This window comes from Erithacus rubecula (genome assembly GCF_903797595.1).
Source record: "Erithacus rubecula genome assembly, chromosome: 6".
Classification (NCBI taxonomy): Eukaryota; Metazoa; Chordata; class Aves; order Passeriformes; family Muscicapidae; genus Erithacus; species Erithacus rubecula.
In genome coordinates this window covers 44,225,322-44,252,940 of record NC_136688.1, presented here as the reverse complement: position 1 = coordinate 44,252,940, position 27,619 = coordinate 44,225,322, and the positions used below count along the sequence as shown (strand labels likewise).

Below are 27,619 nucleotides of genomic sequence, written 5' to 3'. Positions count from 1 at the left end.
TGAAGAATTTTTCCATAATATCCAATCTAAACCTTCCCTGGTGAAACTGAAGGCTTATCTTCCCTTGCTTGTTACCTGGGAGAAGAGGCTCATTCCCACCTGATTACAACCTCCTTGCAGGTTATTGTAGAGAGTAAGATCTCTGCTGAGATTCCTTCATGCTAAACATTCCTAGCTCCTCCAGTTACTTCTCAGAAGACTTGTGCTCCAGACCCTCCACCAGCTCCACTGCCCTTCTCTGGACACGCTCCAGCCCCTCAATGTCTTTCTTGCCACGAGGGGCCCAGGAGTGAGCACAGCACTCGAGGTGTGGCCTCACCAGTGCTGAGTATGGGGGACAATCACTGCCCTGGTCCTGCTGGCCACACTACTTTTGATACAAGCAATGTGTTCCATTATTAGGAACATGTGGTAGTACACTTGCAAGATACAAGTTCCAACCCAATCTGAAATGTACACATTTAGAAGACGGAACAAAGGATATATTAACAAGATTGCCTTTATTTTTACTTGAATTTTACATACAACTGTTATTCCAGCTACTGGAGTCAACTGACAGTCTCACAGAACAGTAATTTTAAAATTAATTACAGCTATAAATTCAGAGAGACTCTCAGAGAACAGTTCTCATCTTGAAAACCATATTAGGAACCACAGTAAAGAAAAAGCATATAAAAAGGTAATCAAAAAAGCAGGTTCCCTTGTAATAATATGGTTATAGATTCTCCAAGAATCTCCGTCTTATTAACATTTTAACATTTCAACTACAAATTAGCCATTATAGCAGACATTACATTACAGCTTACAGAACAGAAACAAGCAGTTTTTGCAAGTAGCACAGAAGGCTCAGTGTCAGCAAGTGGAACATCACAGGGTACTGGAAACATTTATGATGGAACCCACATATTTCCATGTGTATCAGGGGCATCAGTGTAAGGAATATTCCAAATCCATGGTTGATCTGTAAAGCAAAACAAAAACATACTCATGACAAATTTATCAAATGCAAAATTTGGTTCTCTTCCTCTTTTCCCTTTGGAGGAAGAAGAAGGTCAAAATTCCTACTGATTTTCAATTAACATCACGTACAATTTCACTTTAGTGGAAATTTCTGTTCAGTTGTGTTGTTTGTTTTTTTTAACTGTAAGATACAGTTTTCAAAAGGCTTTGCTTTCCCCCCAGATATTATTTTAAATATAGTTATAACCCAACATGCTCACCAGCTGTATAAGAATTCTATTTCAGCCAAGATACAAGTACAGTAATGCAGCCAAATTTGGTTTGGTCTAGTGCCAGCAAGTTTTGTGCTACATCTATTTTAACCCAATGGCATTACAAATAAGCACTGTAACATATTAATATTTTTCACAATTTATTAATAATTTCACAGTAAGAAAGTACCTAAGAATGACACTGCCTGACCTCTGAAAAGTTCACATTTACCCCTCACTTCTTAAACATTACACCTTCAGATGAGCAACAGGTTTGCACCACACAGTTCCCTCCCTCCCTCCCACTTCTCAGAATACAGAAGCTCTTTCCACTCTTGGGTAAGAGAAAAATGCAACACACCAGGAGTTAACTGCTAGCTCTGCAACCAGCTCTGTGCTGCTTGCTCTGCAACCTGCTTTGTGCTTTTCCTCCTACCATACATGTGGTAGAAATGTAGCTATTCTATGAATCCAAGGTATTATTCTACTTCTTGCAGGCTATGTCTACTGAAATAGAGAAAAATCCTTTAACTCTTTTTTTCAGTGAGTTTTCTCAATTAAGAAATTTATATAAATCTAGCCTACTTCTTCTCTCCATGTACAAAATGAGCCCTGAAGGAATACAATGACATTAATCTGTAATATGCATAGATTGAACTGAATTGTACCAAGGGTGACAGGAATAGCTATTGACTGAGATTACTTTTATCCAATTTTAAATTTACAGGATCCAATGACAACTCTGACAATATAGGAAGTGAAAATTACTGAGGAGAGTAAGAAAGTGACAAAAACAGTAATGAAGGGTTATACAGATTACACAACAGCACACTGTAACAAATACCATGGCAATTAAACATGGGGCAGAGGAACCATTGCTACTAAGTGTTAACTACTAGAATGTCCTTAATTCTCATACTGTAGTTCCATATGTTGCAGTAAAACATATCCCAGCTATGCAAATGTTTTAAAATGTGTCTGTCAGCAGGAAGACACCAGGAGGGTAGTTGGCTGGTTTTTTTTTTCTTAGAGTGGACAGGTGATTTCAAAGCATATAAAAAATAAAAGGCATCAGAAACTGTAAGAAACTATAGCACTTGACTCACAGTGCACTGCCAAGAAAGTTCTCTATGTTTCAGGCTCAACTGCAGGATATCTAGACTTTGAGTCATCTCTTAAAAAGAAAAAAAAAAAAAGTAGCAACATTATTTCCCTAAGCTTGTTTATCAGTCTCCTGCTGGAGAGTCGTGTACCTTTTGTATTTTAGGTGAATACTTTACCAGACAGTAAACATTACCAGTTTAAAAAAATGGGTACAGAATAAAGCAAATGTTGGGAAAAGCATTGAGGATTTCAGACATACATTCAGATTTGAATACTGACCTCTATCTGTGACATCAGAATAAATCCAGTGCCACTCAAACACTAGAATCTGTCACTCGATACATTATGCAGCTTAGACCTATCCATCTTCCCCACTTCCCTACCATCTGGCAGTTACTTTGCTTAATTCAGCAAAACATGCAGGCAGAGGAAAACTTAAGATGTACAGAAATAACTTCAGTCACCCCCTTAACACATGCTGAGAAGCCTCAATACCTAATTTAGTTCTTTCTAATTGTAGCTATCTAAATAACATTTGTTCAAGGTATTGTACTTGGAACTTTGTTCTGTTAATGGGAAGCTGTTGATTTTATAAAACAGCTGACAGTACTTTAATAGTCATGTAGAACTATTGTTGATACAAATTATAATTCAGTTATTTATAAAATGTCAGGTTCAATTTAAAATTATTCATCATTTTAATAGGATCTATATCAGCAAAAGAAAGACAATGACTGTGTACAAATACCATATGATGGTAGCTGCTTACTGTTGCACATGAAAATGACTGCCAAGTTTCTCAAAGTTAATTATTTTGATCTTCTTGGGGGGGAGGAAACAAAAACCCCATGAAATAATTCTTAAAGTGTCCTTAACATACCTATCTTCCACACATTTCAACATCAGTGCTTTATTTCTCATACCCCAACTTTGTCTCAACTGCACCTTACTGGAGTTGGTGTTATCCACTAGGCTGGTACCACAGCTTTGCTCTTGCCTCATTTACAAGCAGCAGAACTCCAGCAGTAGAGTCAGCACTCAGTAAAATAAATGGGGCCATTGCAGTCCCACTGCTACTTAAACATTATCTGAAAGCTCAGGTGAAGCACTATTTCAGTTATAGTCAGATTTTTGAACATTCTCTCACACCTGAATAGACTACCACATTTTACTTAAAGGTAGAAAAGCTCTGGAGAACAAGTTCTTTTTGAGTAACACCTAAATGTCACTCAAAAAATCCATGCTGGCAGGCCACCTCAAGTCTTCATGTTCTCATAAATATGACAGATGGCAGTACAGTCAAAACCAGGAACATACTATTGAATAGTGAAGTATAAAACACAATGAAAGCATCTTAGTGATCCTCTTCCTATGGGTGTCTTTTGCACTGTAAGACTGTATTCTTACCTCTACCAGACTTCAAGTCATTCTACATACACATGGCAAACTCACTCCCAGCAGCATGAATCTGGAAAGTTCTTCCTTAAGCATTTGCAAAAGGTGCACACTACACCTCAGTCTCTCTTGTCCCCTCCCTCTGGATAAGCATAGCAATTGAAAAAGAACTAATCTTGTTCCTCTCAAAGCAAAAATCATACTTAAAGATCTCAAGAAGGAGGAAAGGCAGATGGGGAATAGATGTGGGATCTATGTGAATATTCACAAAGTGACTGTTTCTGAAGGCCAGGACAATGACCACTTGTTTCGAAAAAAAAGAAAGGCACAATCCAATACTGCAGTTTTAAACACAGGATTTGCTTTGTTTCAAAGTGCTGATGTGATGAAGAAAAAAAAAAAGTATTTTGCACTTTTCTGTGACCTTCCCCAAACTGTTATAAAAAACCCCTTGATATACTTATGAATTAGAAGTTTCAAGTTCCCTCCACCCAACAGATGATTTGCTCAGTCAATAAAGTGTGTAATACCTAAATCACAAATGAAGTAAAATTCCAAGCTAGCAACTTGTATTGGTAAGAGAAATAATAGCAATATTGCAGCTGAGATGTGATGACAGGAGCTCAATGAGAAGATATTGTTATACAACAAAAATGTTATACAAGAAAATTGTAGTACTCATTTAAAAGATTCTACAAGAAAATAAAAATCTGAGTACTGTTAAAAACACAAAGAAATTTTATTTATAATGATATCTTGCTAAGTAAGGCTATTGTATGCATGATTCCCAAATACCAGACTGGATAATATTCAGCTTCCCTTCCAAGGAACTCTCGAATTATCCTGCTGGTTTATAGGTTTTATTTATCTTAGTATCATTGATATATTGAGCTTTGCAATAGTCTTTTTACTATGACAGCCTGAATCTGTTGGTTATCTATAGAGGCTTTCAGCAGATTGGTGCATCATATGAATCATTTATCTAGATACTGAGTAGTACTGTCAGCTACCAGAAATTTTTTTAATTCTTTAAATTTTTTGCCCCAAAGATACATCTGCTGCCAACAAATGGCCTTCTGCTGTTCAGCTGACTATTGGAGGTGATCAACTGCAATTGCTCAAAACAGCAATGTGAAATGAGTTAATAATGTACATGTACACACAACAAATGTTACCTGCTAAACATTAATGAGGTCCTTTGTCATGTCAGAATAGGAATGATCTTATTCTTTATTTTAAAACTGCCAGATGTAAAATATGCATGTTATTCCCTGCAGCAAGGAAACATGCAAGCATGCATAATATAACTCTTTTTTTTTTGCTGGTAATTTAAAGCATTTGTGAAGAAATAGTCTAAAGGAAAAATGCCCAAGTAAAAGTCCTCTGTGCAACCTTAACTCTGATCTATCAGGATATCATACTGTTAATTTCCTCAGACTTCAACTACAAATCTTGCATTCTGCATAAGGTGGCTCAAATCACATATAAGTTCCAAAACTAGACTGGGCATCATACATCTACCATCAAAAAAAATACCCAAACCAATCTGCATTTGAAAACTCTTTAATTGACCCAACTATTGAGGCAAAATATCAACCATCTGGTGAATTTGCCATTTCATGAGAGTGCTCTCACCTAATAATCTGAAGCACATCTCCCTTAGCCAAGCATAAGCTTTGGGCTCAAAGAAGTTGGCTAGTAACATGTGGCAAATCAGATAGTCAAGTGGCTCCTTCTGGTCTGTAACCCAATCATAATATATTACACAGAAGTGGCCAAACTAAATAGTGACTCTAACTTGAGTTTCTTCTCATGCAGTGGTAATTTTTTCACGATCATAAACAGCTGGGAGAACAAGTGTACTCAAATGTTACTCTTGGATGCTGGGAGGTCTGAGGCAGTGTCTGATGTCAAGCTGCATTATGAGAGCTTCAATCTCAAACTCTAGGTTTATATAATAATAATGCTTTTGCTTTTGGTTCTGACAAGGAAGGAAACTGAGACCAACAGAAATGAGACTGGTTCCAACCCTGGCTTCCTCACCCTGGGCTATAATTTACAGTGACAATATACACTTGTTGCTTGAAAAAATTGAAAACTAAACTTTCAAACATACTCTGATTTATATTTACCATTGCTCTGAATGTTAAATAAGTGAAATACTTTCTGTTCAATGTATTAGAATTGCTAGAAACTGGACTAGCTTTTAGTTGCCATCTACTAAGAAGAAAGGACAGTCTCTTAAGACTTCATACCATATTAATCAAACTGAAAGTACTTAAAGTTCTCTAAAAATTCATAAAGGATGTTGCTAGTTTAGTTCTTTCAAATCCTAGAAAGTACACAGGTTTCAAGTAGCTATGCAACATTAATTGAAAAAAAAAGGTGGCTATTGCAAAATATTAGTTACTTTCCCAGAAGTCTTCTATCTTAATTTCTTTAAAAAAAATTGTAACTACTTGACAGAGAAAGTAGTGGAGCATTCTAGAACTTAGAACAAGAAACAAAGGAGAGAGAAAGGTAGAGACCATACACAGTGACATTTCCCAGAACTTATATGACCTCCTGAGGATACAGCAGGTCCCTGTGAGGAAGCTCAGAGTAACAAAGAATTCCTATAGCTTTGTTGGACAAAACACTGATCTTCTTTTAAGAACTGTGCCCCTAGCACAAAGCAGGATAAATGAAAATTTTTTCAACTCTTTAGGTACATAAATACCTAAGCCTACCAGAGCTGGAGGCAAATACGCCATGAAGTCATTCTTCCTTTTATCCACCATAACATTTTATGTAATAAATGAGATGCAGTGTTACTATAGTTTCCTGAAACCACTATAAATATTTACCCAATATAATTTCACTGTACTCCCAATTCCCACTCATTGAAAATCAGACAAAATATCAAGCACTGAATATCTGAAGTTATGAGAAAAAGGTCAATTTGCTTTTCCATGTAAGTGTGGCAGTGGAACATTTAACAGTGAGCAGGGCCCTTCACAAGGGAGAGAGCTGCTCTTGTGAGACAGGTTAAAGATCCTTTTATGCATCCTTTACAAAATCAGTGCTGTCAGTGGTTGAAAACTTCAGCTAGAGAACTAATGTATTAAATGGACTGTCAATTTCTGCACAATGCCTGAACTAATTTTTTTCAGCATGGGATTTGGCAGCTTTACCCCCACTTACTAAAGGTAAAATAGATTTTCCCACTGGAACATAATGAAATACATCTTAATACATTTTTACAAGTTGTGAGAATTGCTCAGGAAAGAAATCTTTAACAAAGGGCAAAACAACTAAGGCAATTCACACAATTGTCATGTAGAGAGACTAACACATAGCTTCACTCCAGGGTCATCTCAACTCACCTCAATTTCTTGCATACACATTTATCTTCTATACACTATTATTCAAATACTAGTTTCTTCTTGGATCTCAACATACACACTTAAGAGAAAATTAAATGAGAAACAGCTTGTACATTAGAATGCATTTACCCCCCCTATTTTACAGCATTCTCTTCCAGAGGGTTTAAGAAATTCCAGAGCATTTTGACCTAAAAGCTCAGAAAAAGCTTTTATAAATTTTTTTCTAGTAACTAGTCACAACTCAAAGAACTGCTGATACATCTATTTTTAGTTCATCCCCTTTTCAATAGTGCTTAAGAGTTTGGCAGCAAGTAAACATGATTAATAAATCTAAAATCTGGTAGAATAATAATGCAGAGGAGTGTTTCACCTGCTGAGGTCTCCCTTTAAAAGGCAGAAAACAGAGCCAATTAAACAGAAATCTCATCACACTTACCTCTAACTAGAAAGTTAAGTGCAACTCACTAGGAAAAACACCAAATGAAGTAGCCCAAAATAGTGCACTATTTTACAACAATATATTCTACAATACATACAAACCACAGATTTGCTATTCATTGAGCTAATTGATTATATAATCATTTTCTAGCTAACTTTAGGTCCAAAACTATTTTTTCAAGCATTATAGTGTTTGCTGGCAGCTACGATTGGGTGGTTGGCTTTTTTTGATTGTTTTTAAATCATACTATGTAGTCAAAATAAGCTACTTAAAATATTTCTGGTATGATTTCTCTCACAGAAGAAATTTTACAAACTCCTAACCGGAACTTCAAGTGCCTATGGTGCTACCAGCAAGGGTTTGAGACTCAGGTAAATTTTCCTCTTTGTTCACTTCAGGGAGATCAAATGACTCTGGCTGGCAGAAGCAGGTAGAGTTTACCTGTTCATGTGTTGTATAGCAAGTCTGTGCAAGTCTGAAATACAGCTGGAAACTAAGTGAAAGCAATGGCAAAATTTTAAATATGTGTCATATTATCATTTTAAATATTATAATTTCCCTACTGGTGACATCTTACCACACATCAATGAACCCTTCAATGAATACAGCTTAGCCTATGATTATGTTTCAGTGAAGGACAATCCATCTGTCTAGGAGAGAAAACCAGTATAAATCCAAGAAATTATACATCTCACAATGATCTCAACTTATACTCATTAGAAATTTCTGGAAGAAAAACAACAAGAAAATCTTTAGATTCTTTCTCCAAGTGATCTTGTTTTTTGTTTTGCCTAAAACTCAAGAATGAGTTTAGAATGAAACTCACCGGCTAATGAGGCAAAGTAGGACAAGACCTCTTTATCTTTTTCCTCTCTGTTATATTGGTGCAAGGAAAGTAGGACAGAGGCCAAATTATTTCATTACTATTGAACTTAATGGACTTGAAAAGGTTGTGGATCAACCTCATTAATCTGAGACAAATTATTTACATAATTTACTGATAAGTTTGTCATTGTATGTCCTGAGATATATTTTATTACTTTTCAAGATACATTTATTTCACATGTAACCATTTTCATGCTGAAGTCCTGTTCAATATGACAAACATCAATTAGTATCACAGAAAGCCTTTGTGACAGAATGACAAACAATCCCTGCAATTAAATTATTTCCACAAACTAGGAAACTGCTTCTCTTTAATTTTGTTGCATTATACAATAATAGATTCCTTTAAGTATATCTGATCCATTATTACAATTTGTACAAGTACAGGAAAAATGTCGTCTTTTTAAATTTTGGAATCTTCCAGAGTAGAAGTAGAACTTCATGGCAAACGCATGACCCTGCTCCTAACCATCTCCTCACTATTCTGCCCACTTCTCCTTTCTCCTGCCCCTAGTAGGATTTTTCCGATTATATGAAAGTGACATGTACTTTGTTTTCCTGTGGTTAGAGAATCTTGAGTTCAAGGAAAATTCCCCAGAGCCTTTTCTCCTTCAATTATAAGGATCAGTCAATATGGTTTCTTTGGGGAAAGGGTAATTACTTGCATTTTTGCTTCTCAAGGCTTTATTAAAATAAAACTATTTATATCACACTCCAGAGACTTTGGGAGCTGACAACTGTATTGTTAAGGACAGATTATTTTATGAGTCCCTCCCTCTACATGAGGATTCTTTCAACATCTTTTCCACCAGGAGGCTGACAAACTGAAATAGAATATTCAGGAAAGAGATGTGAAACAGCACAGACAGCTGGCTTCATTTCCACTGTCAAAGCCTAGACAATCTAAATTCTGACATATGTGCATATCACCAGAGCAAGCTAAGACCCAAAACCAGAACTATAGTCAAACCAGTTCTCTAGAGAAGTAAGTTTTCCATGCAGCAAGTGAAAAAAGTTATTTGGAAAAAAACACTTGACATTTAGTTGGAAATATGCATAAAATTCACTGACACAATAGATTAAATGTTGGAATTAAACCAAGTACATATCAACTGCACAAGCACACTCATGGACAAGGAAGATAGTATATGAGACATTTGAGAGCATACGAGAAAATTACAAGAATGGATTCTCGTAACCTGTTTTAAAATCTCCAAAAATTTAAGTATGACCTCTTACAAAAATCTTCCTAAACCCATCAGTTTGAGCACTGGTTAACAAGCAGACAGTGCATACATATCCCAGAGCACAACAGCCAGTTGATATAGGTGTAGTATATTTTTACCCTGCCATTAGCTCATAAGCCCAGGACAATCCCTGCCTCTGCTCCCTGACACAACAGCAACAGTACTCAGACTGTGTTTCATACTGAATCAAACAGCATAACAGTTTGCTTTATCACTCCTACCTTGGACCAGTATTTCTTCTCTGGAAAAACTGAAATCATTTAAGATGTCTTGTAGGCAAGTAGTCAGATCTTAGAGCAATCTTAGAACAATCCATCCGTCCAGAAGCTACAGAATATGCATCATACTGAGGAGGTGAATACTTGGCTGTGTAGCTGTATTTAAGGTCTGGACTTGTATGACCATGGGTCTACCAGTGAGAAGCCAGGCTTGTTGGAAGCTGAAGGGATTCACCTAAGTGGGGCACGTGTCTCTTTGCCAACAAGCTGGCCAGAACTTCAAGGAAGGGCTTTAATCTAGATGTAGAAGTGGAAGAGGATGGAGTTTTGAGCAACACGTAAGAGCCAAGGGCTGCTGTTGCATTAGGAACCAACAGGAAAATACCTGTGAAATGCTGCAAAACACTTAGGACTTGTTCCTTAAAAAAGTGACAAGGTCAACAGCCAAGCAGACATGGCACTATACCAATGCATGCAGCATGGATACCAAACAGGAGCTTGGAGCCATTGTACAGAAACTTGGTGGCCTGAATCACATGACACTTCCATCAATAGCTACAAGCGAAGGAAGGAAGGCTTTCCACCATATGGAAAAAAGTGGATCAACTGCACAGAGCTGTGTTTGAAAAGCACTGATGAGTGCGAGTGTACAGGCAAAAAACTGAGGTCAAGCCAACAGAGGAAGCCTCATGGTTGGTGTTTACTACAGGTCACCTAATGCAGAATATGCTGCTGAAGCCACCTTACTTCAACTACAGGAAGAAGCATCAAGCTCAAAAGTCTGATCCTGCAGCAGAGCTTCAATCACCCTGTGCCTTCACTTTAATTTACTATGTAAGATTCTATTATAAAGTCTGTTGACTTCTTAGCTTTTGAATGTTGTTTCTCCCAACACCATGCATTAGTTCAAAGACTTACTGAAACATTTGAGTTTCTATAAACTATGTTACTCCTATTTCAAGCTCTGTCCTAGATGCTGTCTTTCTTAGATGCTAGATGCTTTCCTAGATGCTGTCTTAGCCTTAGAAGGTTTCTCAAAAAGAAAGTTACAGTCTTTTGACATTTGTTTTAAGGACAAAAATATAAAAATTTACTCTTTCCAAATACTGCAGGTTGCACATCAACCATATCCTCAATATATTTTTATATTTTTCAGTCATCACCCCAGAGCCGCACTCACTTATCACTTTCCTGATTTGCATGTTCTAGAGATGATCTCAGAAACTGCAACAGTTGAGATTTTGTACACCTCTTCAAGTGTTATGAAATACAACCTATGAAATATAGAATGGAGGAAAATCAACTCTTCCTTCTTCTGATTTACAGGAATTCTTTCACATTTGCACTACAGTATTTCTTTCACATTCCTCTTCTGGAGGACAGTTTTTATCTCATGCCTGCTCTATTCCAAACACTTCCTTTTCAACACTCCTTCCCCTATTAGTTCTGCAAAAAATCATTTTGATTCCATACAGAATATAAATTTTCTTAACGCGTTTAAGAATCACACCACAAAAAAAAGTTAAAATAAATCTTTGGAATACAGCAGTATTCAACTGACTCAGAGTTCTCAATTAGCTTGCTTCACATAGAATACAAGCCTACTTTTCCTCTGAAGTCACACCTTACCTTTGCTTCCATACTGTTCTGGTGGTAGGTCGTAAGGTACAGGAAAATATGTTGCTGAATCTTTCCCTTCTGGGAACTTTTTCCTTCCTACATGAAAGTAACCTTTGTCCAATCCCTATGAAAGAAGGGAAACATACAGAAGAAAAGCTTTATTACCTTCTGGGGAAAAGGCAAACAATCTACAATAGATGTTTTCTCAGTGAGCTATTTTAATGAACAAAACCTTTTGCCTCCTTTAATGAGATTAGATAATTCATGAAACACTTTCCTGTCTTAAAAACTCAGCTTCTCTTATTTCTACTATTTCAGCTCTTCTCTTTTTATTACATCCATTGGCTTGGCCCCACATGTGGGTCCATATTGGATAGATTCTGCCTTCTCTGGCCCTTACATGCATACCAATTTATTTCCATGTTCACTAGGTGAACTTCTTTGGTGTTTAATATTTAACTAAAGTGAAAAGCTTCTAAAAATTTCTCTCTGCCTCAGTTTCATTCTGACCACATTTATTAGATGCACAGTACGTTTCATGGACTAAACTAGAAATCACTTTGCATTATAGAAGCAAGTCTTCAAATCCATGCTTTTCAGACATCTTGAGTAACCTCATCCATGGACACAAAAAAATTGAATGAAGATTTGAAATTGCTTGCACAAAAGCTTCAAAGACTACCTTATATCAGAATGACAACATTTCTGTCAAACAAGATTAAGGACTATAAAAACAAAAAATGCAATACAGTACAAAGGTAGAAAGATTAAAGTGATTCAAGTAACTTGAGTAGATGGTATTGCTTAGCTACTTCTCCAGAGAAACAGGATCCCAACTGTAGCAAGTTACTCAAAAGCAAAATATCTTCATTCTGAGATTTCAAATAGCTTACTGTCAATCAAGTACAGTTTGATTAGAACAGACCAGAAATTTAAAGGCTATCAAGTTTATTTATAAAATATTACTGACAACTATTTTTCTAAAATCAAGTAATAGTTTGGGTTGAAAGGGATCTTCAAAGATCATCTAGTTCAACCCCTGTACACTGGGCAGGGACACCTTCCACTAGTAGCAGGTTGCTCAGAGCCCCATCCAACCTGATCCTGGGATTCCCAGGAACGGGCTATCTACTACTACTCAGGGCAACCTGTGCCAATGTTTCACTACCCTCACAGTAAAGAATTTCTTCCTTAGATCTAGTCTAAATACACCCTCTTCTAGTTCAGAACCACTGCCCCTTGTCCTGTCCCTACAGTTCCTATCAAAAAGTCTGTCCCCACCATTCTTAGGAGCCCCCTTTAGGTACTAAAAGGCTGCAATAAAGTTTGCTTGGAGCATTCTCTTCTCCAGGCTGAACAATCCCAAGCTCTCCCTGTCTTTCCTCATAGGAGAGGTGCCCCAGCTCTGGCAAATTCTGTGTCTCTTCTCTGGACTCAGTCCAACAGGTCCCTCCTGTGCTGGGACCCTGGAGCTGGATGCAGCACTGCAGGTGGTGTCTCACCAGGGCAGAGGGGCAGAATCCCCTCCCTTGCTCTGCTGCCCACACTGCTCTGGAGGCAGACCAGGACACAACTGGCTTTCTGGGCTGCAAGTGAACACCACCAGCTCTTATCCAAATATTAACTTGCACTTCATTCAAGCTCTATGGTCCACCAGTATGTGTTTTTCAGCATTACTGTTTTGTGATAGTATAAGCAAGCATTCTAACTACCACTAAAAAGTCCTGTGGTATTCACACACACACACTGAATCTAGAGTCCCATCCATATATAATACTGCAAGTCTTTCTTCACTGAAGTTCTACGCCATTAAATGCTATTTTAAGTTGGAGACAGCAACATCCACATGACCACACAAAGCATGGGTATCAATGCAGCCTGTGCCTTTTACTTTAATATTCAGGAAGAACAGTAACCTAGAGAAAGGAGATCTTACAAAGACAATGTCAGACAGCAGTTCTAGCAAGTCAGTTCAAGAATCTCCTTTAGAATATAGATGAATATTTTGTCTCAAGACCCAAAGTAAGAGCAAAGTTTAGGTTAGAATGTAACACTGTGTATTATTTCAAGGACTAGGCAAAAGCCACTGCCTTTTAAATGAAAGAACAAAGGAAACAAACAAAGTCCATGCTAACTGACTGTGTAAAAGAAAATCCAGTTTGAACTTCCCTTTCTTACACCATTTAAGTCAGGTATTTTGGTAAGTCTTCATTAAAGCCAAGCTACAGCATTTTGTGGAGTTTAGCCTTGAGGTAACAAGTAATATGTTCAAAACTAACCAATGTAGATACGCAAGATTATTTTTTAAAAGCTCAATAAACATCTAAGCATTTGGAAATGATTGGAAAAAATTTGTAATTACTTTGACAAAATGCAACTATTAAATTGTATAGCCTTACTTCCAATGAATTTGAATCACTCAGGGATTCATGTAAAAATGCAAATAAACATACTTCAGTTTGTAGTGGAAAGAACATGAAATATGCCAGGCATTCTATAGCTCACAAACAACAGGAATTGTGTAAGTGGTGGTGGTGCCAAGAGATTTATTTTCACAATTCACAGCAGTCAGGTTGCAATCGATGGGAGTGTCTGGGTGGTATGTATTCCTAGATACTACTCACAAGATGATTTTAGTTGTCAGCATGCATGTGACATGTATGAGGTTTGATTGCCCAGACATCCTGGGAGCTTTTTTTGTCTTCTACATCTATGTAGAAGAAACCTATGGAAGAAATATGGAACAGCAGAGAAACCTTCTCTATTGTCAGATAGTTCTTATGCTACAACAAACTTTATATGCCTGATCAACACTAAAATTACAAAGCTGCGGCATGGCACCATCTGAGCTGGACATTAGTGAAACCCTTGCTATCACAAAGCACAACATAAAACACAACCTACTTCAGCCTCCACCTACAAATCAAGGACATTTTTCACTTGTATTTTTTTTTGCCCTGTTATCCATTGTTTTCTTCAACCTAGCAATATTTTTGTTTCTGCTTAATTTCTTCTACACCATGCCCTGTTATTTCTTCAGCATCTTTCTTTTCAGGGATTTTGCTTCCTTCTCTTATTTTACCACTTTGCTTTCATCTGTCTTGTTCTTCCTCAGTACTCAGCAATTGTATTTTCCTCTCCACTGAATGACTCTGATGCTGTCCTCCAATGCTGCTTGACTCTACCACTTCATCCTAAAATTGTTTTATTTGTCTGTTAGAATTTAACCTATAGAGATCTTCCATTCAGGAAATATTAATCTAAGAAAAGACATTTAGTTTCCTCAAAACACCCTGGAGTAAGCATCTATCTTGTGGAATACATTCTTTAACAAGGCTCTCTGAGGAGATTCACATGCTTTTAAAAATAACTCATGTGTCTATCTTCACACAGAAATTGAAGTAAGTCACACACTTTGTCTGTTTTGAGCATTTCCTGAATGCTGACAGCTCTCACTGCTGTTTCCAAAAAACAAACCAGCAGGATCTTGCCTAAAATAATTTTGTCTGACTTGTACATTTTCCTCAGCCATACTCTATTCTTTTAGAATTTTTCCCTCTGCAGCTTTATTTTACTTTTTGACTGCTGCTTACATTTTGAAATGTTAATAAATACATCTCATTTAAGAGCACTAGATAGGCAATTATGGCTAAGTTTTCACTTTAATAGCATCTGTTGTATTTTTCTGACCTTGTATTTCTAAAAGGTGACTGAGCCAGTGCCATACCCAATCTCTAAACCTCTAAAATCTCAAACCTCTAAAAAGATTTAAGTATTTCACAAATTTTTATACTGATTTACAGGTCAAGCTTAATTTATCTTAGCATCTTATCAGACACAGAAGCTGTGATGAAGAACCATTTACTTAAAAGTCTTTCCTTTAGTAACTTTCAAGATTTTTCAAACAAACTAGGAACTAGAACATGCTTCCCAGAACTCCATGCTTTTTGGTCATTCTGTTCTTACTACATGTTTCACCTGTTAAAGATGCACTTTATCTCAGCCTCTGGAAAGGAATCCCCAGCAGCTGAAAGAGCAAGTTGAAAAGAGAGTGTAGATGTAGGAGGTGAGAAATAGAGATGGAAAGGGAAATGTAGTTCAAACACAGGACACTCTTTCTTATAAACATTATTTTTACTCAATAGAAGCTTGTGATCTAATGCCAGCATCAGCTGATTTTTCTCTAAACACTAAAACTGTAAATGTTAACAGCTGCTGCTATATTGAGAACAACCATTCAACATATTTCTGAGAATCTGTATTAGCACACCAGGCCAGAACCCAACCTCAAAGCATAATTCTGGAAGCATTTTTTAAAAAAGACAAAAACTGGCAGTCAGCTGACAGCAAGTGAGGAACGACCCACTTCCAAATTTGTATTCAGCAGAAAATAGAAGGCACAAACTGCAGAGCTAGAGGAGTTCTTAAGATAAGTGACATCAAGTGTGTGCTATGCAAATACACCAGGGTAGTGTGGCCAAGTAGTCTCGGGTGCTGGATTAAGGCTCCAATCTCTTCTGGCACATGGGCTCAACTTTCACCACTGCCAGGGATATTTTAATGGTTGGATTATATGATCTTAAAAGTCTTTTTCCAGACTAAATGATTCTGCGATTTTTTGATGCTAAGTCTTATCTTCTACCAGAATATGTGTCATGAACTCTGTGATAAAACTGCATGAAATAACCTAAAGAAACAGAACTAGCAGAAACTGGCAGTATTAATGCAGCATTCTGATAGCTAGAGCATGCTGAGTCCCTCAAGGCCTAGGAAAGCTCAGTTATGTTTCAAAGCACTTCATGTAGTTTATACTTTGCATAACTTTACTTGTAAACAAATGTTTGTTTCTAAAAAATTTAGTCTATTCCCAGTTCTCTGTTATCTTATCTACTCTGCCACATAGCTTTCTAAAACCAGTGTGACGAGCAGACTAAATTATCAAAGAAGCACTTTTTATGCAGAATTAACTGCAGGGCATATGCATAAGAAATTAATAAACTAAGCAGTGTAACTTGAATACCAGATGACCACATGCAAATAAGCCCAGTATCAGTATTTGTCTGACTACCTCCTCGTTACCAAGAGTCTCTGCAGGCATTACTGCTCAGGGAAGAAAGAAAAGCAGCTGCAGTGTCTCACCCTGCTTTGCTCCCACATACACCATATCATGTGACTAATCCAGTGACTTGCTCTCTTCCATTTGCCAGTCTTCACAAATAATTATGAATATGTAGGAGACTGGGAGAAAAAGGACTAAGTATTTTCTTCCAATAGACATACTGTTACATATACTTGCAATTTAAATGAGTTTCAATTAACTTGTGCTCTGAGAGGTCTGAAACTCAAATATGAGATTGTCTTGTGCACACTGATAGGTTTTAGCACAGCCATCTAAAAACATAGGAGCTTTCTGTAATTCACAAAGATGAGAGGTGAGGGCTGTAGAGAGAAAGTATTGTATTCACACCATGGTTAGCTAACCTGTTACACATCACTTTGTAAAAATACAGCAGGCCACACAGGCCCAGCAAGGAGAACCTTGAGAACATCACTGTGCAATAGCTTTATACCTGGATCTGTTTCTCTATAATCATATCTGCATTTTAAGCACAACCCTAGTCCCTCTACTTACCACCCTCCCTACCCAAATGATACAGAGGAAAAAAAAAATTGAGAAAAGAAGTGATCAAAAAATCTCCCCTCTGGAAATAACTCAGCAGGATAAGAACTTCAGTCTAGACAAAGATAAAGGTGTCTGGAGAGGTATGAAAAGGATGATTAGGCATCACATGGTTCTTGCATCTTTCAATGCAAGATGAAAAAACCTTAAAATGAGTAACTTTCAGAACACCATTTCACATGACATTATTATATTGTGGAACTCAGCCAGAGCAGGCTGTGACTGCCAAAAGCCTACAGATATTTAAGAGAAGACAAGAGACACAGAATAGACCTCTAAGTCATGAAATATGCAGGGAAAAACTACTACACAAATGCCTGGCCATTGTACTTTTATATGGAATGACTTTGGAAACCTGTCTTGTTTTGTTTTAGCCAGTCTGAGCTGGTTTAAGAGATGAGGAATCCACTGAGGACTGATACCAGTACAACTAAGCAAGTGAAGACAGCCAGAAAATTGTGGTCAATGGTTCTATATCTAGGTGGAGGCTGATGACAAGTGATGTCCCTCAGTGCTCTCTTGAGACTGGTGCTCTTCAGCACCTTCACCAATAACACAAAAGGACTGAGTGGTCCCTCAGCAAGCTTGTCTATGACACCAAGCTGAGTGGTGCAGTTCACACACCTGAAGGATGGAATGCCATCCACAGGAAGCTTTACAAACTCAAGAAATGGGCCCACAAGAACCTCATTAGCTTCAACAAAATCAAGAGTAAGATGCTGTACCTGGGTCAGGGCAATGCCAGATAGGAGCACAGGCTGAGAGAAGTCACTGAGAGCAGCCCTGTGGAGGAGGACTTGGGGTACAGGTCAGACATGAGCTGGCAATGTGCACTCACAGCCCAGAAAGCTAATTGTGTCCTGGGTGGCATCCAAAGCAGTGTGGTCAGCAGGGAAAGAGAGGGGATTTTGCTGAGACCTCCTCTGCAGTGCTGCATCCAGCTCTGGGTTCCCCAGCACCGACCTGTTAGAGCAAGCCCACAGAGGGGCCACAAGACCCAGAGGGCTGGAGCACATCTCCTACAAAGACACACTGAGAAAGTTGGGATTGCTCAGCCTGGAAAAGAGAAGGCAGTATTTAAAAGGAGTTTATTAAAAAGCAGATGGAGAGAATCATGTGTAGAGTGCAAGATTCAGGATAGAATGCAAGTCAAATATTTCTCAGAGAGCTTTGGAGGAGGGAATAGTAGTGGGAGGTGGGAGGGATTTTTGTTGTTTCAGTGAAAAGTTTTTTCAGTGAAAAGTTTGCAGATGAGAAAGATCTATAAAAGGTATGGTTGGTCATTCTTGGCAAAAAGACTAACTCAAATATTCCTGATTTTCTATCCATTTGAAGTATGCACAGAAAAGCCAGTTGAATTTTTGCACAACTTTGTTTGCCCAGTGCTTCATTATTCTGTTATTAATAGCTGTTTATACAAACAGGTTTCTTTTTTTTAGAGGTCATTACTATAAATAACATTGCTTCCTACTATAAGAAGCTGTAGGATTTTTACTGTCTCACTCTCTGATAAACACATTTTCTTCCACATAAACCATGCTAGAGAGAAAAATCTCCAAGGTTCATTATATCAGAGACCTCACTACTATGCAAACTCATTATAAATGTCAAGAGTGTGATACAGGAGTTCTTTAGCTGCAGTCAGAAACCATCAATCTTAATATGCACTCTCAGGAGACTACAATTATCCAGTTATGGTAGGCAAACATTTTTACAATGTCATAATATTAGTAAATTTTCATTTGGGACTACGTTACTAATCAGCAGAAATGACAGAACATCATGTGATCATCTGTGAACTATCTAGAAAATAAATACTCTTCCATCAGCAAAATATTTCTAAGGACTTTCAGCATACAAACACTTTTTCAGAGAAACTTGCAGTTTCTTCCCTGGAAAGAAGAAATTTCACTCAGGAAGAAGTTTGAATGGTTTGTAATCATAGACTAACTGCTGTTGAGAACATTTTGGTACTGTCAGCTCACCAGAGAGGAGGAGGAATCAACCATTTAACAATAAACCTGCATCTGCCTCCATCAGGTAATAGACAAAACCCAACCTAAACAATGAAGAGAAGCTTTTTTCCTAAATACAGTGTACAATTAAGAATTTTCTACCACAGGATTTTTAGAGAGTTAAAAATCAGCAAGTGTACTTCAATGAGGAACTTGATATCAAGAGACAGTCACATGACTACAAATGCATTTCAGAGAATAAGCAGTGACTGCAAAATTAGGTGCAACATTAGGAATCGTTTCTCAAGTTACAACACACACTCACCTTACTTTAATGAGAATATGCACTCACAGGCTAATTTAAAAAAGTACAAGAGATTTGATCATCCTTTCCAGTAATGTATAGACTATATGTTACAATTTTAAAGTATTATTGCCTGTCAGTAAGGAAAATAGTTGCAGCAATACTATATCCATACCTGCTGTGTAGGAAAACAAGACTCTGTGAATACCTCACAAATTCCATTTCCTTTGATCTCTCTAATCTGGAAATATAGAACCTACTGATTGGATTATTCAGTTATGCTTGTATTCATAAATATTTGCAGAATTCCATAATATCCCAGGATTTGTGCTTGAACTATGAACTTACAAAAGCTGAAGGCAAGAACAGAACTCCAAGTTCATAAGAACGGATCATCAGCTGGCTGCCATTCTTCTCCAGAGCTCCCCAAGCTGCTTTAGATAGATTGGCACTGTGAAAAGAAACAAAACATATTAGTGAGGCACAATCTTCAGGACAGAAAACATTCAAATAATGTAGTGTAGCAACATCCTTCTAGCAGAACTTAAATTCAATCAGAATAGTCTTCTCACAAAAAGTAACTTAGTTGTTATTCCTTATTGCTATTTTTACAGCACAGTGGGAGCAAGAGACAATATGTAGAAAGGCATTCATACAACACATGTGGATAATTATACAAGCCTATTTTTGTCATAACATCTACAAGACAAATTCAGCCTTTTGAATCTTCTCTGCACATTTCAGAAAGGAATTTGGTACTGGTAAATAGCTTAAATTTGATGACTTAAGAAGATTAAAGGCTAGGTCAATTATGACTACTTATAATACATTTAGTACAGAGTGGGTTTGCATTTTAGTACAAAATGTTACAGAATCTTTTGCTCTTGGCATTTTTTTCTTTGATCTATTTATGAAAACAAATACTTATCAAAGAGGTTGTTTCAATTTGCTATTCAGCACCACGCTGTAGTCAATCTTTTATCAGTATCTACTACAAAAGTAGATCAATTTGGGAGTGAAAAAATTTATGCAATTCTGTTGTCAAAACCTACTTCTACAGCACAATACAAAATTTACATATTATGTTTCAACTGATGGACACAGTGGATGCTGCTTGGTAACAGCAAATGGTGGAACAGAAGAAACATGAGAAGATAAAGTAACCATGAATTTCTGCATTAGGTGGAGTGAGCATCACATTTAAATGACTTAGAACCTTTTAAAAAGCACATTAATCACTACCACTATTGCAGGCAACAGTAGCAATGAGTAATGAAATTTAAAGAGACCAAATATAAAGAGAAAAAAAAATTAAAGTAACCAAGCATTTAAGAGTAAGGACAGATCATAATCTGTAGAATATAGGGTTGCATAAAAATAAGTTTTGGCAAAACTGAAACATATCTTTACTTTTGTTCATAACAAGCTATTCTCCCTGCAAGTCAAGAAATTTCTTGCTTCCTCTTTCGGTTTCTTTAACAACTAAACCACAGAAATATAAAGCTTATATTTCAAGGCAGACTACTAAACAACTTAATCTGACAAAAGATCATATTTTAAATTCTAGGTATGTGTATGTTTTATAACAGTAGGCCAGCCCAATGATTACTTCAACTAACCCAAAGTGTACCTGTTTTCTAGAAACCAGTACATTCATACTATACCAAACCACAGAATATCTTAAAGAAACTTAACCCATGATTTAAAAATATTTATCACTTTAGTTGGTGTTGAACCCCAAAACTGGCAGTCACAACTCAGACATGATTTTAGTGTAAGTACCAACAGATCCTGACAATTAGTTCAATCTGTAGCCTCAAATGGGGCAATGCAATGGAGAAACATTAAATATGGACAAAAATTCATATTACTAATTGAAGTATTATGAGGGTTATGGAAATAACTCACCAGGCCTGCAGCTGACAAAAACCCCCCATATAAGAAGTTCTTAAGTGAGAGCTGCACTGGTTAGATGTTTACCTTGTTACCAAGAACCATGAAATCTTCTGGAAGTCAGGAGAGAGTCTCATGTATGTCTTAATGTGAGGTATAGCATGAGTTCGACCTGTGACTTCTGCTGACCATTTGCTAGAAAAGCAAAGGGAATTCTTTTCATATATGGTTTTATTTTGAGGTCTAAAACATACTCACCATACTACTGCACCATGATTTCAGGAACACTACTTATACTTGTCACACTCAACACTTGGTTCTCCTAGAGAAAATCTTAAAACACTACATTTAAATAAACTGTTAAAAATTTTACTAGTAGTCAGAAGGGCAGGGATTTTTGTCCTTACAAGCAACCCAGAGAGATATTCTCCTCAGTGTGTCAGGTTTCCCTAATAAGCTTTTTCCATTCCTCCACTCCAGATAGCACTCAAGGAACTAAACAAGTCTAAACTTCTGGCCAATATATCTTCTTTGAAAACTACCAATGATTATGACTTTATGCAACTGGTTTGGCACCAAACTAAACCTCATAGAATTCCCCAAGTTTATTATAATTTATTATCCATAACATAAAGGCAGAGGCAAGTGGTAGATTGTTGCTGCTACTTTTCCTCTTCCCCTTTCTGTGCCTCTAAGCCACTGAGAAATGTGAAGGTTTAAGAGAATACATCCATGTGCATTCTCTATGTCCATAGATGTGTAATACATCTATATAAAAAAACTAGTTTAAAATAACAAGTCATTGCTGAATTAATTCAGCATCAATGTTACAGAATTAAACTCTAAGCAAGCAACAAATGTATGTACATAACTGAAGGTGTGCAGTCACAGCATTAAGAAGCACTTTATGTTCACAGTTGTTAGTCCTCACCCAAATTCAGGAAGAAAGCTTCTTAACACACCAGACACATTTTTTCCCCAGATTTGAAGGAAGATTCTGGTTTCAGTTGCCACAATCCTGTTTCCCAAACTTAGCATTCTCCTCTAATAGGTAAATCAAAAAATCAATTAACTCTGAAAAACTTAAGTGCTCTGTGTTCCTCTAAAAGCCTGAACAGACTGACTTGGAAGGGCTGGAATTAGTTACCTACGTTGACTTTTAGGACTAACACATACAGTGCACTTAAAACTAAAAGGCTTTGTATTTCATGGGTGAGGACCTAGTTACCTTAACAACCTGTGCTGGTCTTGCATGGAAGTCATCTAAGAAGAGAGCACAGACACACACACACACAGGGGTTTTTCTCTAGAACTTTAAAATATCTCCCCTGATGAAGGAAAAAACCTCTAAGAACTGGTCCTGTATTCTTGAAGGAAAAGAGCTGAAACACTGCATGTTTGATGCAAAATAGACTTCTTTATATTTTGATGCAAGCGGCATTAAAATCTGTTTCTATAGGACAGATTAAGATACATATGATAAGGAATTAGCTGAGTAAACTTGTCTTCCCCTACAAACTCAACACTTTCCATACATATAGATTATAAGGCTGAATTATGACTCAACCACCTTGGTCAATAGCTTTTCTCTCACAACTGACAGTTTAGGCAAGCATCTTTAAGTTTATGGGACCAAAAATAATTAGGTAACTCAAATAAAATTGTAAAAATGAAAAATAGGAAAAACAGTAGAACTGGGAATTTAAAATTGATTTTCTTTAGCTCTGCCTCACTGCTTTACTCTGGGACAAACTTCTCCCCTCAGCACTAACTGCAGTTATTCTGAGATACTATCTCAGTCTACTGCCTTTTTGCCTCCTTATCTTAGGACAGTTACAAGTAGTGTGCCTTACTTCTATCTATTACCTACAGCACTCTAACTGCAGTTTGATTTCATCAGAAGTGATTGAAACTTCTATTTTAGGAAGTTAAGATCAGAAAGGGGAGCATATATTTTGGCCATGCTTTTCCTAGTAGGAAAGCACAAACACGTACTAAATCTCTAAATAAGAGACTAGCTGAAAAAAACTTAAATCTTTCATGCAGTAAGATTATCATGAGGTATGACTACAGAAACTGAATTAAGACTGCACAAACACCCCCAGATTTACAATTTTTTTGCTCTATCACGACTGAACAATCTTGAAAGCTTCAAGTTGATTGCAGCTTTCTTCCTTTGTTGAATGTGTTCAGAGGACACAGTTTAAAGGCAGGAAACAAAGCCTCACATGCTTTCTACCAAAGTTCCATTCCTTAGACATGGACCAGCAAGGTTCACAGCAGCAATCACTTTCTAGAATGGAGGATGCTCTCTGCCACTAGCAATTCCATTTCAGTCCCCTGAATATATACCCAACTGAACACAATCTTACTCAGTGAATTTTCTTACCAGAGCAACTTCTGCCCAGAAGAGTTAAAAGTTTCTGATGAAAGGAATGGGAAGTTGTGGTCTTGTAAGAGGTTACAAGTTCTATTAATGTTTTTTGATCTTTGCAAAACAACTTTTCCCATTGTTCTCTAAACATGCATAAGCTTTTAACGATTCAGCCTGCGGGAGACATCTGGCAAGGAATGTGTCAGACTGTTAGAATTTGGCACAACTAGTAGCACATGGAAATAGAAATTCTTAATAGAAAATGTCAGGCATCTTCAACAAAAGATATTGCCATTAGGGACTGAGAATTTTTGCAGCAAGACTGTTGTACTTAGAAGAAAAAAATAAAGCAACCACCAAAAAAAGCCTTCCTAGTCTTGTAGCTCAGTTGACAGACCATTAATACAGAGGCACAAGTGGGGAAAGTGAAATATAACTGGAAGTCAAAAAAAAAAAAAAAAAAAGGGAGTTTTTCCTGCTCAGAGAAGGGAGAATTATATAAGTTTACAGAAACATAATCCAGTAGCAACATCATCCCATAAAATCTTTATAGATAAACAGCATATTTTCTATTAACCCAGCAGATAAGGAACTAAACACCTTTATTTTAAGGAGTTTAGGAATATCATAATTGTATCATACTTGCTTTGAACACTCAAACATTACAGCACTGTAACTTTAAACATATAGTCTGAAAAAAACCCCCAAAGAACTGAGTTCTACTTACTGAAAATAGGAATGCAACCATAGCTGTTTCTGTGCTGTCTGTATACTGTACGGAAGTGAGCCACCAGCTTAAGGAAAAAAAAATAGAACATGTACATTTATTTTTTGAAAGACATTCTAAAAGCAGCAAGCATCTTGGGGAATATGCTGTCCGTCCTACCTTCATGAGTTACTTTCAAGAAATTGTTAAATGCTCCAGTAGCATTAAAATGGTATATACTTGCTGGGGATTTTTCCATTCTTATAATTTAACAAGTTCCTGAAAATTATACAGCACATTTACACTAGGAAAACCAGAAACTGTATATAGGGAGAACTGTGGGTAGTTTTTTATATGATATTACTTAGTATCAACAGATTGGAATCACCCATACAAAGTACAGAAAATAAACCCATACCCATACAAACTAGAGGAAACAAACCAAGTAGCTTTCAGAAGATAGAATATGCCTTGCAAATCCCAAATAATGTTATATAAAAAAGGAAATTTCTATGATGAAGTTATTTTTGTATTGATTCAGCCTTTGGCTAATGCACATCGTGATTTCTTGAAATGGATTTAAGAATCAGCCAGGCATATTGAATTATATTAGTGTTGTGTAGTAAAAGCATGATGCAAAGCCTACTGTATACAACATGTACTAGAAAACACTGTAAGAACCCATTACAAAAGCTTTACTACTCGCAGGAATGCAGTAACTGCAGGAGTCCACAAAACTGTTCATTTGCTCTAACACTGAGTCATATAATTCATCAAGTTATTTCAAAATAGGAAAGAAATTACAGTAAGAAGTCACTGGGCTATAGATAACCATTTGTATTTAAAGATACTGTAACTTAATTCTGGGAAACACAGATAGCTATAAATTCTCTGGCTGCAATTTCTGCATATGTCGAAACACTAACCAGAGGAAAGACAAAAACTGAAAACATTAATGTAGCTCCATGTTCAAAATCCACCAGCTCCTAGAATTCAAAAGCTACTCTTGTGCATAGGAGCACAGGTATCCAGCTTGGAACACACTTAATAACTGAGCAAAGCCAAAGAACCACTGAATTGTTGAAGTTAAAAGAACCCTCTGGAGATCATCCAGAATAACTCCAGGCTCAAAGCAGAGTTGAACAGAGCACACTGTTCAGTACAGTGTTCTGTCAGGTTTTGAGTATGTTCTAAAACAGACTCTACAGCCTCTATGAGCAACCTAGTCCATTTGCACATCAGAACACAATTCTGCTGTAAGGATAAATCAAGATACAGGAGATTCCCATGTACATACATTGCCTTTTGTTCTTTCCCTGGTCACCACGCAAAGCATCTGACTCTACTTTGCATCTTCCCATAATTTATATTTATATACTTTCATAAGATTTCTCAGGAAAGCATTCTTTTCCAAGAATTATCCAGCTCTCTCAGTCTCTCCTTCTATAACAGATGCTCCAATTCCTTATTCATCTTTGTGGCTTTCTGCAGTACTTGGGTTCAGTATGTCCATATCTGTTGTACTGCAAAGTCAACAACTGGACACTGCACTCCACAAGTGGTCTTACTAGTGCCAAACAGACAGGACAGGTCACTTTCTGGCTATGTACTTCCTAATACAGCCCAGGATTCTGCTGGCCTTCTTGTTACAAGGGTGCATTGCTGGTTCATCTTCAGCTTAGTGACCATCAGCACTTCCTGGTATTTTTCTGCAAAGCTGTTCACCTCTGGTTAACCCCCAGTGTTCACTCATGCCTGGGCTACTCTTGCCCCAGCTCAGTACTTTGCACTGCCTGAGGTTGCAGTCTGCCCATTTCTCCAGCCTGCACAGTTCTTCTGACTGACTGCAGGATCATCCAATATATCAACTCCTCCTCCCCAGTCTGCAGTATTTGGAAACTCCCTACAGGTGTACTCTGCCCCACCATCCAGATCACTGATGAAGACAATGCATGACCCCAAGACCAGTGCCTGGCACATGCCACCACCAGTGGCTGACCTCCTGCTGGCCTTTGTGCCAATACTCACAGCCTCTAAGGCCTGGCAGCTCAGCCAATTCCCAATCTGCCTCACTTTCCACTCACCCAGCCTGTACTTAATCACATTGTTGTAAACGATGTTAGAGAAGACAGTGTTTAAAGACAAAGGCAAGGTGAACAACACCTACAGGCACTTCTCATTCATCAAGCCACTTATCATAGAAGGACATCAGGTTAATTAGACATTATTTCTCCTTTAAAAATATACGCTGACTACTCTGAGTCACCACCTTTTTCCATCATATGTTCGGAAATAATTCCAGGATTCCCTGTTCCATCACCTTCCTGGGGATCAAGGTGATGCTGGCAGGTCTATGGGTTCCTACATCCACCTTCCTACAGACAGGAAAGAATTCTTTTCTTTCAGTCCTCATGAATCTCTTCCAATTGCCTTGACCTTTTGAAGACTTGTTTTTGAGTAACAGAAGCTTGCCTGTATCAGAGTACTACAGTACCCAATCCTGTCTCAGGTTGGATGGAGCTATGGGGCTATGCTTTTACAAACATGAAAATATAATGAAAATAAACATGGAAATAATGAACAGAACAGTAGTATATCACCACATTTAAGAAAAAAGATCAATAACACCTTAGCCTCCATTGCATCTGATGTACAAAATGACAATGCAATGAAAACAGAAGGAGAACTTGACATACTCAAACCTGAATTTTCTGCAAAAATGAAGTTATGACTGGAGTAAGAGCAGTGGGCAAGAGCTGCTGTTTTCCTATACAGTGACATATGAACATGGCTAGGACAGACAAACATTACATATCAATGCCCACAAAACCTTTTCTATTCAATCACAACAGGAGACCTGGAGTCAGAGCTCCAGCAAAAGCAATAAGGTTCTACTGTGACCTATCACATTCTCAGCAAGATGAGAACTTCATGTTCATTTAACATTAATCGCTGAAGAGATTTTGTAGGACACTTATCACCACAAAAAGCAAATAAATGGGGATTAATATGCTTACCAGGATAGCCTTCTAGACTTTGCCTCACATTGTTCACAGTAGGATAAACCTTCATGGAGGAAAAACAAAAAATAAAAAAACCAAAACAGCTCTAAGTGTCAATTTGCAAGCAAACACATTAAAGAACACTTGAGAAAAAATATTAAAAATTTTGTTTTTCGGAATTAATAAATTTACACTGCAGCTTACAACTATAATTATGCCAG

General features: G+C 37.3%; 1 protein-coding gene across 2 annotated transcripts in view; it reads right to left on the bottom strand.

Moving 5' to 3' along the window:
• Positions 1 to 485: 485 nt before the first annotated feature.
• TDP1 (tyrosyl-DNA phosphodiesterase 1) overlaps positions 486 to 27,619 on the bottom strand; it is a 39,798-nt gene continuing 12,664 nt past the window's right edge. For both annotated transcript variants that reach the window (XM_079309072.1, XM_079309071.1), the window contains 6 exons: positions 27,414 to 27,462; positions 24,418 to 24,484; positions 21,404 to 21,511; positions 19,772 to 19,874; positions 11,494 to 11,608; positions 486 to 961 (listed from right to left, as the gene is read on the bottom strand). In XM_079309072.1, the coding sequence (XP_079165198.1) occupies positions 888 to 961; positions 11,494 to 11,608; positions 19,772 to 19,874; positions 21,404 to 21,511; positions 24,418 to 24,484; positions 27,414 to 27,462 (516 nt within the window). In that variant the 3' untranslated portion in view covers positions 486 to 887. The remainder of the gene's footprint in view (positions 962 to 11,493; positions 11,609 to 19,771; positions 19,875 to 21,403; positions 21,512 to 24,417; positions 24,485 to 27,413; positions 27,463 to 27,619) is intronic.